Source organism: Diabrotica undecimpunctata, chromosome 6, assembly GCF_040954645.1.
Source record: "Diabrotica undecimpunctata isolate CICGRU chromosome 6, icDiaUnde3, whole genome shotgun sequence".
NCBI classification, from domain to species: domain Eukaryota; kingdom Metazoa; phylum Arthropoda; class Insecta; order Coleoptera; family Chrysomelidae; genus Diabrotica; species Diabrotica undecimpunctata.
Genome location: NC_092808.1, coordinates 107,408,928 through 107,422,472, shown reverse-complemented (window position 1 = coordinate 107,422,472; position 13,545 = coordinate 107,408,928). Strand labels below are relative to the sequence as shown.

General features: G+C 33.6%; 1 protein-coding gene across 3 annotated transcripts in view; it reads left to right on the top strand.

Annotated features, from left to right (window-relative positions):
- The window catches only part of sev (receptor protein-tyrosine kinase sevenless), a 231,028-nt gene that overhangs the window by 144,143 nt on the left and 73,340 nt on the right, over positions 1 to 13,545 (top strand). For all 3 annotated transcript variants that reach the window (XM_072535084.1, XM_072535083.1, XM_072535082.1), the window contains exons 6-7: positions 8,553 to 8,694; positions 12,608 to 12,727. In XM_072535084.1, coding sequence (XP_072391185.1) covers positions 8,553 to 8,694; positions 12,608 to 12,727 — 262 coding nt within the window. The remainder of the gene's footprint in view (positions 1 to 8,552; positions 8,695 to 12,607; positions 12,728 to 13,545) is intronic.

Here is a 13,545-nt window from a genome sequence, read left to right as displayed (position 1 = left end):
AGTACATATTTGCTATTAGTCGGATGTCTCGTTTATCTAAATTCTTTTCTGTCAGGAGTCTGATTAGGTGATCATGCCGCACTTTATCAAAGGCCTTGTTGTAATCTACGAAACACACGAATACATCTTGATTTATGTCAAGACATCTTTGAGACATAACGTTCAGTGCAAACAACGCCTCTCTTGTTCCAAGTCCATTTCGGAATCCAAACTGGGTATTATTGATGTCCATTTCCAGTTTTCTGTGTACTCTAGAGTGTATAATTTTCAGAAATATTTTCAGTACATGGCTCATCAGACCGATTGTACGGTAATCACTACATTGTTTGGCATTTACCTTTTTTGGTATAGTAACAAAGGTGGATAAAAGCCATTCTTGTGGTATTTTTCCTGATGTATAAATGCTATTGAAAAGTTCAACTAAAATGTGAATCGAGTCTTTTTCTATTAGTTTAAGGATTTCCGTTGGTATTTCATCTGGACCTGGGGCTTTACCATTTTTCATTCTTTTTAGTGCGTACATTACTTCTTCTTCCGTTATTTCTGGACCTTTGTCTCCTTGTATGTTACTTAGCTCAGATTATTGTCTATCATCTGCAAAGAGTTCCTCAATATAGTTTTTCCATGTCTTCAACTGTTCTTCTAGTTCTGTTATTATGTTTCCGTTGACATTATACAGGGTATTTGGCTGCTTACGTTTTTGTGTACCTGCAAGTTCTTTCACTTTTTTATGTACATTAAAAATATAATGTTTTGCCTGCAATTGCTCTATTTCTTCACATTTTCTTTTATAAAAATCTTCTTTTGCTATTCTGATTTCTATTTTGATTTCTTTCTGTATTTGTTTATACCTTTGTTCGTTTTTTCCTTTCATTATTCTCCGATTGTCCATGAGAAGAAGGATCTTATCAGTCATCCACCTACCTTTGCTTTATTTTTGGTTTTTCTTTAGTCAGAATTTTCTTCACAGGACCTGTTATCGCCATTTTTACGTTTTGCCATTTTTTATCTATGTTGTTCGTTGGTTGAGATGTTTCTTTTTCATGAAGTATTTTGAAATTATTATTAATACATTTTTGCAGTTTCTCTTTTACCTCCAGGTTACATAAATGACTGACGTCTATCTGATTTGCTCTTCTTTTCTGCTCCAATCTTTTTAGTTTAATACTCATTTGCGCTATTAGAGGGTTATGGTCTGAAAAGACATCTGCGCCTGGGTAAGCTTTAACGTATTTTAAGGAGTTTCTGTATCGTTCGTTTATCAGTAAAAAATCAATCTGGTTTCGAATTATTCTTTCGCCATTGTCCTGGGGTGATTTCCACGTATAAAGTCTTCTCTTTGGTAAGTTGAAGAATGTATTAGATAGAATCATGTTATTCTCCTGGCAGAATTGAAGTAGTCTGTCACCTCGTTCATTTCTTTTACCGAGTCCGTATTCTCCTACATGTTTTCCACTTTTTCCCTTACCAATTTTTGAGTTAAAATCACCTAGAATTACGGTGATGTCTCGTGGTTTCGTCGATTTTAATACTTGATTGATTTCTTTGTAGAATTGTTCAATTTCGTCCTCGGATTTATCTGCAGTAGGTGCATAGATCTGTATGATATTTAGTTTACTTGTGTTTGTTTGTAATTGAAGAAATAAGAGCCGATATGATACTGGAGTGAAATTAATGACCGACTGCATCATAGACTTAGATACGAAAACTGCTACGCCGTGTCTGTGTTGGTTACTACTGTTTCCGGAGTAATATACCATGCCATTTGTTGTCGAAAAACTGCCAGAATTTGGCCACCTTGCCTCACTAATGCCTAGAATGTCGACATTTAATCTTTGCATTTCTTGTATTATATTCTGCATTTTGCCTGGATCATACATACTCCTAACATTCCATGTACCAATTTTTAATACTCTCTTGGGTGTTTTTCTATTTTTTTAGGAGTGGTATTTAGTACTTCACAGGGATTTTGCTCAGGGGACCACAGGCCCTGTGGTCTTCGTGTGATATACCTCCCATGCCGGATCCTGGTCTCCGATTCCCATGATCAGTGGTTGACGTCGCTTTTTGTTGTACAGTCATGATGATCGTACTAGAGATATCCAATTGGATCCTTAATGCAGTGGTTTCTCCTTCTCTTCTGCATCCTTACGCCGTTGACCATTTACTTGATTCATTCGCCTTTCGTGCCAATTAATTTCTTAGCACCAGGACAAAAGAGTGCCCTTCCACTCACCAATTCATCCGCCCGAAGCCGTTGGTCAGCAAGTGTGGGATTGCTTATACCGGCAATCGCTCGGTGGAATTTTCGCCATATCTGGCTACCCTTACTTAGTTTAGCCTGCAGACCAATGCAGTTGCCCGAGGTGTGGCACGTGGAGCCATAAGTGAGAGTTAGCTGTCTTATGAGGACCAGTTATCAAGAACCATCTCCCGTCTATGACGCTCGATGTGGTCGTTCCGATAAAAGGTGCTACCTCTATAACACAACTCTACACCCGGCAGCCGTTAGGTCATCTGAAATCAGAACAATATTATCAGACATGCGAATACGACAAAATAAATAAAATTCTAAGATGATAACCATGTTTCTTACAAAATAGTGCTCAGAAATGTTTATAGCTTTCTCTTATTCATAAACTTACGTACATTGGTATATCTAGTTGACTATGAAAAATTACTGGTGACGCATTTTCTACTGGAATGGAGTCTGCAGTACCAAGGAAAACATTATCTTCTAAGGTCTATTCCACAAATATAGTACTTTAACTTACGCATAATTTTGGTAAGCGATAAAAAAAGCAATAAACGTAGCGGGGGTTTAAGTATAATATTTAATTAGGATGAAAGACAGTCCTGATAACATAAAAATTTTCAACAATAGAAGATTTATAAGAAGGGTGTATTTTTATTACTTTATCATCATTTTTATGAAGCCGTTAGGATCATAAAGACACTATTTTTGTGAACATTCTATACTACTACACTACTTTATTACAGAACGTACAAAAAAAATTGATAAATTATTCAAGTAATATATATGCTTCCTCGTACTGATTTAATGCTTCTGTCATCTTGAATTTGATAAGATCTTCGAATTATAGTACATAAAGAGGAGCTACTCGCCTGAGGTTCATAGGAAAAGATAAAAAAGTTTAGTTTTAGTTTATACAAAACAGATATTTTATTTCAATTCAATTCAACTTTATTTCAATTAATTTTTTTAAGCACCAAAGCTTGCAAATATGCACCTTTTCCTTTAAAGTAATATACATTTGGAGAAAAATATACAATATATACTATATAGTTATATTAATTAAATGTACAACAAAAACGTTCAATCATATTTTGCCAAATTGTCCGCTACAAACTTAAGATCAAATAGTGTATTTTTATGTATTTTTCTCTTGGTATAAAATATATAATAATAACAACCTCAACTCTATATGTTTTAACCTTCAACTATGTATACTTACAGCATCTTCCTGCATGCAATATTTTTCTTTGCTTATGTACATATGCTTTTCTTTATCTTCTTATGTTTTAAAAAAAACCATAAACGGGGTAATAATAATTGCTTGTTTTATTTGTGGTTTTCTTACTGTAATTTCGAAAATTCATCCACCGAGTGTCTTTAAAATATCTGTGAATATTGAATAGTTCTATAATATTTATATACAGTGTGGAAACCACTTATGGAATAAAATTGTTTGTGTCCTTATTTTAGAAAATAATAAAAAACGTTGAGATAACTTAACTTTTAAATTTAAATGTGCGCTTTTTAAACATAAATTTGAATGAACAGTCTGGCATAGGCCATAATCTGTATTTTAAATGAAACACCCTGTATATTTTTAAAAGCTCCTTAACAATCTGATCTCAATTAACTATATCATGTAGGGTCTATTATGAATAGTCTATAATTTTCTTGAAGACAATTAATTTATAGAATACCAGAGGTAATTGATTGGATTAGATTAAAATAAATGCTCAAAATGTTCTCCACCTTGTTGTTGGCAATAACACAATCTCCCATAAAACTTGTCCCGAACTTTGTTAAAAGTTTGAGGTAAAATATTCCGTATTTATGTAGTTATCCTTTCTTTGAGGTCTTCAATGCTAATGGTTGTGTTGCATATACTTGTTCTTGAGATAACCCCACAGAAAAAAATCCAAATGCGTAAGATCTGGCGACCTAGCTAGCCACTCAATAGTACCCCTTCGTCCAATTCATTTATTGAAGAAGATTTCTATTCAAGTAATTTCTCATCATTAAAGCATAATGGGGTGTTGCAATGTCCTGCTGGAATCAGACAGTTTCATGAGGTAGGATCGGGTCTATTGGATTGGGATATAAGTGAGTAACTGAGGAAGAACATCGTCTCTTAGCATGCTTAAATATTTTTCCGCTGTCAAATTACCATCTACAAATATAAGACCAATAATATGATCTCCTATAATACCTGCCCAAACATTCAACTTTTAAGGATACTAAGTGTGTGTCTCACGCATCCAATGAGGATTCTCCGCTGACCAATATCTACAGTTTTGTCGGTTTACCTCTCCATTCAATGTAAATGTTGATTCATCAGAAAAAAGAAGTGTGCCAAGAGCTATTTCATTTATGTTAATTTTATCCATCATTCTTTCGCAGAAATCCTACGATCTAGATCGTCTTCTGTTAGCTCCTGCACAAAAGTCAATTTATATGGATGAAGTTTTTCTTCATCTAGACACCTTAGGACAGTTGTGTGACTCACATTATTTTGATATGCAATTTGACGTGAACTTGACGTTGGATTCTCTGCGACACTTAACAAAATATCCACTTTCACCTCATCTTCAATGAAGTTCGGTTTTCTTTTTAATGGTTTGACATGTCCAAGTTCTCTGAATTGTGCTTAAGTTTTAGACACAGTACCTTGTGCAATATTAGGCGCATGAGTATATCTCTGATTAAATAAGTTTGCTACTTTAACTTGACTTCTACAATTCTCCCCGTAACCGATCATCATAAAAATCCCAATTCGGTGGGTCTCAGTTGAATATTTCATTTTTATTTCTGCAAGAAATTAGCTTTTAATTAGTAATTTATTATTTTAATGGAAAATATCAATACACCAACAACTAATTAATAACAATCCGCATTATTTACCTATTTAGTTTAATTAGCAGGACATCTAGACAGTTTTTACCTATTCATGACAAAAAATGTTAACACGATTACTAAACAGAAATTTTCCCCAATATACTGACACTTAGAGTAGAAGTGTGTTGTCTGTATTTAGCTAATTTAAAATAATATCATAACACATGATAAATTATTAATTTCAAAATTCCACCTTGTATTATTTATTATAGACCCTACATGATATAGGTAGTTCGCTGAAATCAGGTTGTTTTGCCGTTGAAGCAAGACTTGCGTGGATCACCCTGTACATTTAAATTTATGTTTAAAAAGCGCACATTTAAATTTAAAAGTTAACGTGTCCCAGAGATTTTTTATTATATTTTATTATATTATATTTTTTCTATAATAAGGACACAAACATTTTTATTCCATAATTGGTTTCTTCCACACACTGTATATAAGTATATATATATATATATATATATATATATATATATATATATATATATATATATACTTAGTTCTTAGGTGAAAATAGACTGATAGGGAAAGAGTACGAGATAAAACAAAAAAAAAATTATAAGTACTATATAGTCAAACCTCGAAGCTCCGGCGTTCCTAGGTTTTACTAGTCAATCCTCAGGTCTGACTTAAGATCTTAGTCAAAGCCCAAATAAATGAAGTTTTTCGGCCTTTGACTACATGGGTGACTTTGTCAAACCTAGGTGAGACTACAGGCAAACATCGAAACTTACTTTCATGAAGTCTGGGTTTGACCAGTAAAACTCCAATCGGGAAATAAAATGTCATAATTTGTTAAATTAGGTTTAATAAAACGTCATTTTTTTATTTTAGTGTTTATTGTTTTTATATTCTTGTAACTAAAATTAAACATTAGTCTTTATTCTCATAGGGTAAGGCATTATGACATTTAGAATTGCACAAAACGATAGATCTTTTACATTTATATAATTAGGAACAGCATTTTTTATGCAGTAGCATTTTATACAGCCTTGTTCCCAAAATTTGGAATCTTTTGCACTGATTTCTCTTAGAGACAGGTGAACGTCGGGCACACCTTCGAAATTAAGAAAAATAGGTTTGCATTCTTTTATTTGATTGCTCAAAAAAAGTGTGTTTATTCTTCCCTGTTTCGTCCTACTCTGTTTAAAGAGTCAACTGTTTGATCTTGTAAAATACTTTATGTAATATTAAATTATATTAAACTCACAAAAGATCACTTCAAACTGACTGTGATTGTTGTATGCCATGATGGTATGCGCAATTTTTCTGCAGTTGGCAGAATCGGTGGCCCTCACTGCAACGATTAGTTTTATTATCATCCATCTTCTTCTTCTTCATGTTCCGCTCCTATCGGAGATTGGAAATCGTTCTGGCAATTATAATTTTGTGGGTTACGCGCCTGAATAGTTCAATTGAACTGCATCCAAACCATTCACGGAGATTGCGTAGCCACGAGATTTTACGTCTACCTACGCTTCTTCTGCCTTTGATTTTACCCTGCATTATATTCCTTAGTAGTTCGTATTTTTCACCTCTCATGATGTGCCCCAAGTATTCCAATTTCCTGATTTTTATGGAATTTAAAACTTAGCATTGTTTTCCTAGTTTTTCGAGAACTTGTTCGTTTGTTTTGCGATCCATCCATGATATTTTCAGAATACGTCGGTAACACCACATTTCGAATGCTTCTAAGTTTTTAATGTTGGATTTTTTAAGTGTCCAAGCTTCAACCCCATACAAAAGGGTAGAGAAAATATAACATCGAAGCATTCTCATTCGGAGCGATATATTGATATCGCGATTACAAAAAAGTTTTCTCATTCTATTAAAAGTTGACCGTGCAATTTCAATGCGACATCTTATTTCCTTTTTCTGATCAGTATCTTCTGTAATCCATGCTCCAAGGTATTTGTACAAAGATATTTGTTCAATTTCTGTATTATCTAGTACTAGCTTAACTTTGATGTTTTGTGCTTTTGTAAATATCATGAACTTGGTTTTCTTCAAATTTATTTTTATTCCATAATCGTTACAATATATATTTAGTTGTTCAGCAAGGTGTTGCAGTTCTTCTAGTGTTCCTGCCAGAAGGACGGTGTCGTCAGCATATCTTATGTTATTAAGTGGCTCACCATTTATTATAAGGCCCTCACTGACTTCGGCAAGCGCTAATTCTGAGATGGCTTCACTGTATAAATTGAATAACAAGGGTGATAAAATGCACCCTTGGCGGACCCCACGGCGAATCTCCATCTAGGTGAACAATATTTGGTGTATATGCTGATTCGCTTTCCTGACTTTGAGAATAGTGCGGTTTTCCATTCACTACGGACAATTTGGGCCACATAACTTTTAACTCTTTTACGACACGTTTGGTGAATTCTCATTCATTGTCTGATTAAAGCACCGAAGGTGCACCTAAAGTACGGAAAATATCAAGAAGAATGTAAGCCACTCCTGTGCTGTTTCTCTGTGTAGGGGAGGTAAAATCTAAAATTTTGTTAAATGATCTTGATCACAATTAGGACACGTTTGGATATTTATAAGGTCTACTTGTGCCCATACCTGAATATCTTTAAATAATATCTGTTTAACGACTAGCCCCTTTTGAGGCTGATTCTTTTACTTGCTTTGTAGTCTTTAATTGTAAGGCTTTAATTGTAAAATCTATACCACCATGATCACATTCCTGATGAGCACGTTCAATCACATCGAATAACTGGTCGTCTGTAACGTGGTATTATTGTTTTTTGGATCTAATAATGGCTTAATCAACTTTTATCGTCATCAAAACACACAAAGTTGTAGTGCCGTAGCGTTTGAGGCGGCAATACTGTAAAGACGTTTTCTTTATAGTTACTTAAGCTGATTCCACCTCAGAGATAATCTGCTCTTACATCTATTTTATGAAACCAACAATTTTACTTTAAAATAAGTTTATTTTGACGTTTCGATTTCCACTTTGCAAATTTCAGAAAACGATTTCAGAAGTGGAAATGTAAACGTCAAAATAAACTTATTTTAAAGTAAAATTATGGTTTATTCCCAATAAAAATAGTAAAATAAAACTAAAGTAGAAAAAGTCACCAAACTTCACAGATAACGATGAATATCTACTAGGAGCAGAATTTTTAAAAGTAACAATACTTTTTTGCTCTAAATATTATATTTTACTAATACCTTTTAATAAGAAAGTTATAATTTTAAAATAGAATCTTTGTTTGTTTACAAAATAGGTGCACTGCATGATCAGCATGAAACAAAATACTCCATTTATGTTTAAGCGATTTGTTGTAATATACAATCAATATAACTTTCAGCAATTACTGTGCCCCTTTTATGGTTTCCCTTTAAGCATTTAAAAAAGCGTTTATTTAATTTACTTGTTTACACACAGGATATTCCTCCTGACAAGTCTGATATCGTGGTAGGAGATTTAAAAGCACTCAATAATTATTCTGTTGAATTGAGAATGAGAAACAAAAATGGCTCTGGACCACCTGCGACTACTACAGTATCAACTCCTGCAGAACGACAAAGTTAGTAACACAACCATATTTATTTCATTATTTTTTTAATTGTCTATTATTCTATAACTATGTTTAATTTTTTTGCCCTCCGGAAAATTGCTTTTCCTCTGCACTTAACAATTACAAGTAAACAATGAATTCAATGTGTTTACAACGTGATTACGTCACAACGGATTACGTCAGAAATCAAATAGGTTACAACATAATCAGTTAAAGATACCAAAATAGTAACACAAAAAACTATCCCACTATCCCAGTTTAGATTTGTCCTTCAAGCATACCTTGCTGCTAAATGCAAAAATTTATTAAATTACGAAGAGATAAAAGGTTTACAGAACAAACATGCTGACAAGTTTTCCCTTAAGAAAACACAGGCCGAATAAATAGTAGACAATATGATATACTCATGGATAGTAGCAACATTGGATATACAACGCATAAATGACGGTATAGACAATAAACAATGAATAAACAATATATTTAAAATTTGTTTGCAGACTATATAGTACAAAATACTATCACAACATTGAACATAATTTATCCGTTCTAACAACAGAAATAAAATACGCATTAAAGAAATAAAAACTACTAAAGCACTTTTACCCAATAATATCCATAGCGAAATTATAACACTTATGGAAGAAAACAAGTTACTCATTGATCTTATAGCAAATACTTATTGTCTCGAACAATAGACAAAATTCCAGAAAACTAGCTAACTTTTACGTTTTCCCCTATTCGTAAATCCAACATAGCCAAGAAATGTAACGACTGCGGATTGATAACGTTCACGTCTGAGATGTTGAATGTTTCTGAAAATTATTCAGAACTTAATTTATACAAGATATCGGAAGATATAATCCAGTAACAGTTTGGTTGCAGAAACAGTGTGTGAACCCGAGAGGCTCTGTTCAACCAAAAGTTGCTTACCTGTAATTCGTATAACTTTTTATTAATGATCATTAATAAATGATTTCAAAGATCTTAAAACGATCCAAAAAGGAAAGTAAAAAACATAAGGTGCATGACCTTAAATCGCCGAGTATTAAAGAGTATTATACTTTAAAAATTAGAGCTTTAAATAAGCTGGAGTTTCATCTAATGTGGAGTTTGTCTATCACGTTAAGGAAAAATGTCAAGTCATTAATTGAATATGGCTTAGCTGCTAAATGCATAAACTTGCAGATGAAATTTCAAATAACGTATCGAGGTACAAGCGAGGTACAAACGTAACATGCGTTCCAAGACGACGTAATGTATCTTTTTCTCGATGACAACATACAGTATTTTCTTAACGCTTAGCTAAAAATCTAGGCCGGTGGAATGGAGTCATCTGTCCTCCGCCTCCTTATTTCTTGAGCCCTTATCAGGGCGTGGTGAGACTAAATATTATCAGCTCTTCTTCTTAAAGTGCCTATCCGTTCCGGATGTTGGCGATCATCACGGCTATCTTTACTTTGTTTATTGCAGCGCGGAACAGTTCAGTGGTAGTCGTGTTATACCACTTTCGTAAATTTTGAAGCCAGGAAATGCGTCTTCTTCCCGGTCCTTTCTTACCATTTACCTTCCCCTGGAAAATCAGCTGGAGAAGGCCGTAACGTTCTTGATTTCTCATTACGTGTCCTAGATATTCCAACTTTTTAGTTTTGACGGTCATGAGAATTTCACATTCTTTCCCCATTCTACGCAGGACCTCCACATTAGTAACTCTGTCAACCCAGGATATACGTAAGATACGCCTATAACACCACATTTCGAAAGCTTCGAGCCGATTCATAGATGCAACAGTCAGTGTCCACGCTTCCATTCCGTAGAGCAGAATTGTGAATATGTAGCAGTTCAATAGACGGCATTTTGTTTTTAATGATATGTCTCGACTGTTGAAAATGGTTCTCATTCTAACGAATGCTGCTTTTGCTTTTATTATTCGCTGTTTAATTCTCAGCTAGCTGTCTCCATTCGCTGCGATTCTTAGGCCAGATGGGACTTAATGCAGGGACTTTCCCACCAGAGTCTTCATTTGGTCTACCCATCTTGTTGAAGATCTTTCTTTTGGTCTTTGGTTATCTACCTTTCCTTCTACTCGTATTTCCAATAGTTCCATTTTCCCCAATGTTCTAAGTTCTTATAGAATTGACAGATTGGTTCTGGTAGCTGTGGATGCACCAATGGTAGAAATAAGGGCATTGACCAACCTGAGCTTATTATTCCTTGTTATTGTGTGGACTTTCCATATTTTAATTAATGTAGCTGTTGCCGTTCGGGCCATTGCTAGTCTACGCTTATTTCTGAGGGGCTCTCGCTATTGTCAGTTATTGGGAGCCCAAGTATATAAATCTGTCTTAACTTACTACTTGTGTAAATCTTCTTCTTCGTCTTTTTATGTACCTAGACACGACTCTGTCTTTTTTCAATGTTCCTACAGTAATTTGTCTTTCCATCGTTTTCGTGGTCTTCCTACGATCCTCTTCGTATTGGAGAACCGTCTCTTGCCGTCTTTACCACTCTATTTGTTGTCCTGAAGCCCGAATAAAACGTAGAGGGCGATGGGCAAGGTTAGCAACCTCCCAATCGTAAAAACGAATATTGCTCACAGAAATAATGTACAGCCTCGGAACAGGATTGATACTATGAAGATGACCACGGCAAGAAATACTTTTGTAAATGCAGTAGATTATTATTTACCCTATCTACCATCATGATTTTTGATGATGAGATGCTGATCATTTCGACGTCATTTGCTGCTAGCATAAGTGTGTCATCTGCGTATCGCAGGTTACTGATTTTTCGGCCTGCCTGTGATCCATATCATCTTGCATATATCCAGTATTACATCTACGCCAATCTCGCCCATTGACTTTACTTTAGGATTTCCGCTGGTATGCCATTGATCCCTGGGGGTTTTTTGTTTCTTAGTAGACAGCCTTCACTAGTGTTTCTCCTGACATCCAATGTTTGTTCTTTTGGATTTTCCGCGGTGTGCTCTATTTTTCCGCTCAATGCATCCAGCTGTTTATTCCATTCGATCTATTATTTATATCTTATTTGTGGTTTTTCCTTGTTTATCAGTTTTATCTGGATTATTTTCCCTATTATTTACCCTTATCTGTTGTGTCTCATGTATTTTTAGCGTGTAGTTCTGTGGGTAGATCTAATCTACAGTATGTTCCAGGCATAGTTCTTACGTTTATTATTGAGGTTTTCCATATTTTCCGCGTATATAGTCAATTTGATTTTTGTTTTCTTTATTTGGACTAGTCCACTATGATAGTCTTCTCGAATGGTGTTTATAAATTGTATATATTTGTTATCACTAGATTATTTTCACTGGCAAACTGTAGAAGACGTTCTCCTCTGTTGTTTCCACTCGAGAGTTTTACACCAATTTTTATCGCTGTTTCGCGCTAACGACGGTCACTTTCAACGCTGTCACAAATCTTACCGCAACAACAGAATTTATACTCATTACAATATACTAACAATGACAACACTACACAAACAAGTTGCAGTCGATAGATAAAACCACCGAATTCAAAACTATGCTGATAATAATTTTTAAGAATTTTGGTAAGGGGCCCTTTTTTGTCAAAACTTGTCGAAAAAACATTTATCTTTAATTAGTAAACTGTGTTAAAACTAAAAAAAATGCAAAAAATAAAACATTTTAAAATAATATTAATAATAATATAATAATTCAAATTACAGGGTAACCCCAATTTTATGCTCGGCAGTGTATGTACTTGTTGTTGTAGTGTTGTAATATTTATTTAATTTTTTTATTTTACTTAAGTATTTATTCTATTTTTGTAAATCATCACAAATAATTTTTATTAAAATTATGAAACAACTGTAAATTATTACAAGATACTTTCCTGTAAGTTATATGTATTAACTTAATTTCAGTTTCAATCTTATTTTACAGTCACAAATGTTACAAAACCCCCATTAATACTGGGTACAAACTCTACGATTCTTGAATTAAACAACCTATCGTTAGACGAAGAACCTAAAGTACTGTATAAAAGTACAATTGAACTTAAAGGTAAGAATTTTAGTTCTATTAATATAAACATTAAATATGCTAAAATGTAATAATTATAATAGCTTTCTTGTATATTGTTAATTAAATTAATAGTAATTTTATTCGTAGAATGTGTATATATAGATCATTCATAATACAGTATATTCTAATTACTATTTAAATGGAAATAAGCCACAATTAAAGGTTAAAGTACGTTTATTGACGTTTCAATTTCCACTTCGGAAATCGTTCTCAAAATACAAGCATTAGTAAATTAAACACATTTTTGTTTTTCTGTTACTTAGTGAAAAATTCTTCTAATAATTTAATTTTATCTGACTCATTTATATTGACAATTCAGACATACATTATACATTTTAAAGTAGACGACTTTAAAATGATATTGCCAATATTGTTGATTTGCGCCCCTGGGACGACTTTACTTATAAGATAGTTCATTCGATTACATGAAATCAACTTTACCTTGAGAATATCCGTCAGAAAAGATCATAGCATGTAATTCGTCTTTAAAAAGACAAATGTCTTTAAAAAAAGACATGATGACAGTAAAATTTTCCTGTTAGTGATTCCATAGTAAATTATGAGGGAAAAACCAGGAAAAAAACCTCACAATACTATCCCGACATGGTAAGTATTTGGTCGTGCATTTTGTTTACCTTAAATAAACACCAAATTCTGATTTTATATGTTTGTTATTTAAAAAACATAAATGATGTATGCTCTATATGTATCTACTACATTCTACCGAGGAATTTGCGACACAATTGGTCTCATTTAGCATAATTAGAACCGCTTCTTTGATTTTTCTCTTTTTACCA